This window comes from Canis lupus, chromosome 18 (genome assembly GCF_003254725.2).
Source record: "Canis lupus dingo isolate Sandy chromosome 18, ASM325472v2, whole genome shotgun sequence".
Classification (NCBI taxonomy): Eukaryota; Metazoa; Chordata; class Mammalia; order Carnivora; family Canidae; genus Canis; species Canis lupus.
The window spans coordinates 52,020,934-52,027,426 of NC_064260.1; the positions used below are offsets into that span (position 1 = coordinate 52,020,934).

The window sequence follows — 6,493 nt, forward strand, 5'->3', positions numbered from 1 at the left end:
ACGTCGGGCTCCCTGCATGGAGCCTGCTTCTCCCCCGCCCCCCCCGTATCTGTCTCTCATAAATAAATAAATAAACAAACAAATAAATAAATAACATCTTTAAAAAAAATAAAGGTCGGATGAACCATGGATTTGGAGGGGAAACCAAACAGGAGCTCAGTTACCTGTTCTTTCTTCTCAAGAGGGGAAACACCTCCAAAAACAGAGTCTCGGCCACGTAGTCCATATTCACCCTATTTCTACATCTCGCTTTACTGGTCTCTGTCCCGTAGGAGAACGGCTGCCCCTCAGCTCAACACGCCTCCTTCCCCAGGGCCCTGCGCAATTAGTGGCCCGAGTAGGGCCTCACGAAGATCGACTCCCCAAGGGCGTTTTATAGCGCTCAAAAAGGAGCCACTGGGGGGCGGGCGGGCACCAGCGGAGCTCCGGCTGCGCACCAGCCCCCTCGACCCACGCCGGCGCCGGCTCGAGCGCTACTAGATAGAGGGGTGGGGCTTGGCCACCGAGCAGGGGCGGAAGTTGCCGAGAGTCCTCGGGGGCTTTGACCACGCCCCGTCGGCCTTGCCCGGAGGCGGAAGTAGCCGGTTAGCGCCGGAAGTTGCCCCGCGCGGCCTGAGAGCGTTCGTAAGCGGCGCGGGGCGCCCGTTGCCATGGAGCCGGCCGGGCCGTGCGGTTTTTGCCCGGCCGGGGAGGCCCAGCCCGCGCGCTACACCTGTCCTCGCTGTAATGTGCCCTACTGCTCCCTGCGCTGCTACCGGGCGCATGGCACCTGCGCCGAAGACTTCTACCGGGACCAGGTGCTGGGAGAGCTTCGCGGCCGCAGCGCCTCGCCCAGCCGTCTGGCCAGCGCCCTACGCCGGCTGCGTCGGCAACGCGAGACCGAGGACGACCCCGAGGACGCAGGCCTGAGGCCTGGCCCGGCGCCAGGCGGGCCCTCCAGACTCTGGGAGCTACTGGCCCCGGCAGAGAAGGTGGCCTTCGAGCGGCTGCTGAATCGTGGCGAGGCCGGGCGGCTGCTGCCCCCATGGAGGCCGTGGTGGTGGGGCCGCGGGGCTGGGCCGCGGCTTCTGGAGGAGGTGGGTGATGCTGCGGACCGTGACCCTGCGGAGCTGGAGCCCACCCCCGCGAGGACGCCCCCGGAACCCGTGAAGGAGGCCGCCGCTGAGCCGTTTCTCGAAGACCCTCCCGAGGCCTGCGCGCCCGCCGTGCCCACCCGGATCCCCGTGCTGGCCAGTCTGAGCCGCGGCCGGGCCTCGCCGCTCGTGCGCTTCCAGCTGCCCAACGTGCTGTTCGCCTATGCGCACACTCTCGTCTTGTATCACGGCGGCGACGAAGCACTGCTCTCTGACTTCTGTGCCACACTGCTCGGCGTTTCCGGAGCCCTGGGTGCGCAGCAGGTCTTCGCCTCTGCTGAGGAAGCCCTGCAGGCCGCAGCCCAGGTGCTGGAAGCGGGCGAGCATCCGCCTGGGCCCCTGGGCACACGGGGTGCCATGCGCGAAGCCGCCCGCATCCTGATGGGTGAAAGCCCCGCCAACCGGAAAGGCTACACGCTGGCAGCCCTGGGGCACCTGGCACAGACCCTGAGCCAGGCCCGGAAGCAAGCTGTGGCTACGGAAGAGCGAGATCGCCTCTATCGGGCGCGGAAGAAGTGCCAGTTCCTGCTGGCTTGGAGCAATGAAAATGAGGCGGCCCTCACATCCCTGGCTCTAGATTGTACAAGGGCCCATCGAGCCCATGCTGTGGCGGCCGAGGAGGTGGTAGCCCTCACCGAGGAGTTGGAGCAGCTTTGGGGAGGACCCCTGCCACCTGCTCCAAGAATTCTCATTGAGGAGCTCCCTGGCTGAACTGGGATCTCTTTGTCATTAATAAAGCTGGTCTTCCCTGTCAGCAGTGCCTGTTTCTGAGGAACAGCTCTTGCCCACCCCACCCCCAGACTCTTGGGCCCATAGACCACTTCAGCTTTTCCTGGATCAGAGCTTACCTAGAAAGTTTTAAACGCCCTGGCCCCAGAAAGGGAGGGAAGTGGTACCATGGTTTCTAGATGTTTATCCAAGGAGAAAGAACAGCCCCTCCACTCCATTTTTGGGCACTGGCTTCATTTCTCCTTGCTCCAGAGCACCTCTCCCGGGCTGTTCATCCCTGCTTGTTGGAGCTTGGAGCAGGGTAGGAGTCCAGTCTCCTGGTGCTGAGTGCACATGCCCCAGTCTGGGGTGAGTGGAGCTGCTTCAGTAGATGTAGGGCAGGATTCGGTAAGGCACACGCCGACAGTATTCATGCCAGGCCAGGCCATACTTCTGCAGGCACTGCTGCTCATCCCGAGCCTCACGGTGTACCAGTAGTGCCGTGAAGTAGAGGAGGTAGAAGTAGGGTAGCAGGTGAGACACTCCTGTGGGGAAGTAGAGGCTGTGATCGCTCAGCAGCCCCTCCAGTTCACAAAGACTTCCACATCTAATGGCTCATAGGACATTGGGGCTGTGGTGAAAGGTCCAGGCTCTGCAGCAAGGTGCTGGCACAGCTACGCAGTCCATTCCCAGCCTCCTGACTGCTCCCTCTACTAGGGTGTATCCCTGTTCTCCATTCCACACCCAGACTGAGCATCCTGTGATCACCACCTCTGTCCCTGACGTGGTCCCTGTTCTGTGCCCACCCATGCCACTCACCACAAGGCAAGGACCAGGCCAGAGCCATGATGAGGTCTCCAAGGTAGTTGGGATGGCGGACCATACCCCACCACCCAGACACCAGCAGCTGTCGCCCGGTGGCTGTGGGGATGGTCTCAAGGTCTGAGGAAAGACAGGTAATGGGATGAGGGAACCTGTAGGAAGCCCTGCTGCACCACCTCGTAGCACCCTAGAAACCCAGCTCACCAGCCACTCTGGGGTCAGAAGGATTCTTTCGGAAGGTGTTCTTCTGGGAATTAGCTCCTCGGAAGATGTAGTAACCAACAGCTAAGGGAAAGCGTGAACAAGTGGTCAGGGTTAAGGTTTTTAGCCTACTACCTGACTGACCATCCACCCACAGCCCAGATTCAGTTGGCCTGGAGACCCAGGACCCAGTCCTCCCCGCCCCCCACACACCTCCACCCCTTCTTAAGGAAATGCCTGAGGCTTAGTACCTACCGGGTACTGAATAAACAACATGAATGAATGAAAGGGGTAGGAGCCCCTTCATGACTGACCATTGATGAGGCAGATGACTGAGGCCACAGGCAACCCCAGGGGCTGTGGGTGGTGCAGCAGGAATTGGGCCTGCAGGCTGTAAGTGAAGGGTACCCAGGCTAGGTCCCCAAAGGCCAGCATGAAGCCAAACCCATCATGTGTGATGTCCATGGTGGTGAGAACAGCTTCCTGCAGGGATGAGACCCAGAAACACTAGCTTAGTCCCCATGAGGTCCTCAAACACCCTCCCTGCCTCTTCACCCCATCCAGCCTCACCTCATGCCAGAGAGCATCACCCACATAGAGTAGCTGGAAGCCATTGACCAGCCACATGGCCAGTGAGGGACTCCCCCGAAGTTCTGCTTCCTGCATCAGCATGGCCAGGTTGATGAGGACCTGGGGTTGTGGGAGAGGGAGGACAGGGCAGTCTGTCCCCAGCCTATCTCCACAGAGGTGGCAGCACCTAGATGGGGCAGTGGCTTATCTGTCTTGGTTCTCAGTCACCAAGTCCTGGGCCCTTTATTGAATGGATCCAGCCCCTGTACAAAGACCAACAGATGCTTCCAGAGGTGCAACCTCCTGTTGGCTCTTGCCTTGTCCAGTAATGTTCCTTTGGGGAGAGCAACATAGAAAGCCACTGGACATTTTAGGCTTGAGGATGAAAACAGACCTGGTCTTAAATCTCAGCTCTGCCACTTCGGCAAGTAGCTTACCCTCTCCAAAGACACTTTTCCCCCATCCCATGTGGGAAATGAAAATAATCATGGACCTGCATCACAGAGCTGAGGACTCATTGACATGATGCATGGGCAGCACGAAACATGATGTGTCCAGCACATACTCATGATTAGCCAGAGGCCAGCCTCCATTCTGATATCAGTGGGTTTGGTGCTGTCATTAATACGACCACTTCTGATCCTCACAAGAACCTTCACAGGAAGGTCTGATCCCATTTCACACATGGGGAAATCACCTCAGAGGCCAGGATGCAGATCCATGGTGGATACTTGGCTCCTCTCACCTCTAGTTTCTAGGATGACATGAGCACCTTGCCCAAGAGACCCTTGGGAAATCTTGACCACAGTCCAGCCTGGGTGGTGTTAACCCAAAACCACAGTTGGCATGACATCAAGGCCACTAGTGATGGACAGCTTGCTATGCCCAGTGATCTGTCTCAGGTTCTGCACTGCTAGAACGAGCGGGCAGCATAGCATGAGCTCTCCTGTCCTCAAAATAGATTTTGAGCTGATTTATTTAAAGTTGCACCTGTTCACCTAACTCCCTCCATACTTTTTCTTCCTAGCACTTAGCATCCCCTGCCATGCTATATATATTTTATTTTTGTCTATCTTTCCCAATAGAAAGTAGGTTGAGAACAGATTTTTTTTTTACTATGCTTTCCTGTAACTTTTTTCTCTTTTGTCTCCTTGTACCTAGAGCAGTGCCCAGGGCACAGAGTGGACTCAACAAATATTTGTCGGATGAATGAATGATTAATGGTTTACATCTGTGCAATAGTGCCCTGCCCAAGCACTACTTACTCATCCCACCCCCCTCCTTCTGGCCCATGTAGCCATGCCCAGCATACCCAGCCGATGAGGCCAGGCCGCAGTTCACAGAAATATTTGAAGTCAAAGGACCAGACGCGCGGGTTGAGCTCCCGTCCCAGGAAGAAGTCGTAAATGGGATTGCCTGGAGAATAATGGAGGCTGAAGATTCAAGCGAGCACCCCCATCTACTCCTGTCTGCACCCTCCTGGAACCCCTCTCACCTGAGTTCCCCCCAGGTGCCAGGGCCGAGGCAGGGGCCACCAGGGCCTTCAGATAGAGAAAGAGGCTGAAAATGAAGGTGGTGAAGGTGGCCGCAAATGCCAAGGGCAGGAGCATTTCGGGGAGCGCCCCCAGAGGCAGACCTGCCAACACTGCCAAGCCCACCAACAGGGCTGTCAGCATCAGGGCCTGGAAGCCTGAATTGCAGTACACAATGAGTCCTGGGGGCTGCGTCCCTACACCTCTGCCCTTCCACTCCACTGCACCCCCCTCCATAACACACACAGTCCAAAGCCCAGGGAGGTCAAGGATCTTGCCCTTGGCTTTCAGTGGGTCACCACTGTTCTGGTGCATAGAGTAGTAGTAAATGCTGTGGGTAGGGATGTAGAAACAAAAGATGTGAAGAGGGAAAGTGAGATCCCCCAAGGCTACCCTGGGCACATAGCGTAAAATAGGCATCTAACGGAGCTTGGGGTTGGGGGCTAATCTCCACTGGGCCCAGACCTCCACCCCCAGCCACGACTCCAGCGAAAGGATCCATCCCCCCAAGCACCGTTAATGGGATAGAGCAGACGACTCTTGTCCTTCAGTTCCTGTCCCTCAGCAACCTGCAGGCACAAAGGGGGTCCGATAAGGGGTGAAAGTGTCTTCGTCTGGCGGAGCCGCCTCCCTCGGCCTGCTCCCCCCGAGCCCGCGAGCCCCGCGAGCCGAGTCTGCACCTTGCGCGCAGGCAATAGGTAGAGAGCCGCTTGCAGGCCGAGCCAGGTGAGCCACAGCAGTAGCATCCTCGGGCTCCACAGCACTTGGAGTCCCGGCAGGTAGGGGGGTGGGCCCAGGAGGCGCGCGGGGCCCGAGCGGACCACCAAGAGCAGGTGGAACATGGTGGCAGGGAGCAGCAGCATCAGCGCCGCCGCGCCTGGGGGCCGGGGACGATCGCATCGGGCGTCCGCTCCGCAACTGCCCTCCGAACCCCTCACCAGGCGCCCCGTGGTCTCCAGGGCCCCTTCGGCGTTCCCCCTGCCCTCCATGTCCCGGTCTCCGCCCTCAGTCCCTGCCCGGACTTCCATCCTGGCCCCCGCCTCCACGCTCCCCCAAAGACCTTCCTGCTGCTCTCGGTACAATCCTCCACTCAGCGCCTCCCGCCTCACCCCCGATCTCTCGGCCTCGGGAGACCATTCACAGGCTTCCATTCTCAGATCCTGCTCCTCAGTATCCCTCCCCACCCCCGCCGCCTGCGGTTCACCCGCCTTCGCTGAGCCTGACCCCAGATTCCACCCTCTCCCCATTACCCAGGGGTCCCCCGAATTCCAGCGGAGCCCGGGATCCCTGAGGAGAGGCCATGGTTTCCGCTCCACCGGGGGTGGGGGTACACAACAGTCGGTCAAAGAAACACAGTCCACCTCATCCCCCGGGACACGAGCTTGGTGATGCGGATCAGACCAGCACTGGAACCTGCTCGGTCTGAGCTCAGACTACTACCCACTCGATCCGGAGATCTCTAAGTGGACCCACCCCCGGCCCATCATGGGCCCAGCAATCCAGCCAATCGGCTCTGGGGGGTGGGCC

At 59.0% G+C, this 6,493-nt stretch overlaps 2 protein-coding genes across 4 annotated transcripts; one reads left to right on the forward strand and one right to left on the reverse strand.

Moving 5' to 3' along the window:
* Positions 1-536: 536 nt before the first annotated feature.
* On the forward strand, positions 537-1,887 carry ZNHIT2 (zinc finger HIT-type containing 2). The gene has a single exon (XM_025445822.3). It carries the CDS (start codon positions 651-653, stop codon positions 1,842-1,844), a length of 1,194 nt encoding a protein of 397 aa, XP_025301607.2. The 5' UTR covers positions 537-650; the 3' UTR covers positions 1,845-1,887.
* A 144-nt stretch (positions 1,888-2,031) lies between these two features.
* TM7SF2 (transmembrane 7 superfamily member 2) lies at positions 2,032-6,423 on the reverse strand. Of its 3 annotated transcripts, none has more exons than XM_025445821.3 (10): positions 6,217-6,423; positions 5,647-5,843; positions 5,481-5,535; positions 4,930-5,079; positions 4,747-4,850; positions 3,435-3,554; positions 3,179-3,347; positions 2,868-2,948; positions 2,661-2,783; positions 2,032-2,386 (listed from the first exon to the last, which is right to left on the reverse strand). In XM_025445821.3, exons 1-10 carry the CDS (start codon positions 6,266-6,268, stop codon positions 2,226-2,228), a joined length of 1,212 nt encoding a protein of 403 aa, XP_025301606.1. In that variant the 5' UTR covers positions 6,269-6,423; the 3' UTR covers positions 2,032-2,225. The 3 variants fall into 3 exon arrangements, with proteins under 3 accessions (XP_025301606.1, XP_025301605.1, XP_035557566.1); XM_025445820.3 differs by having other exon boundaries at positions 4,930-5,124; XM_035701673.2 differs by lacking the exon at positions 4,930-5,079.
* Positions 6,424-6,493: the final 70 nt, after the last annotated feature.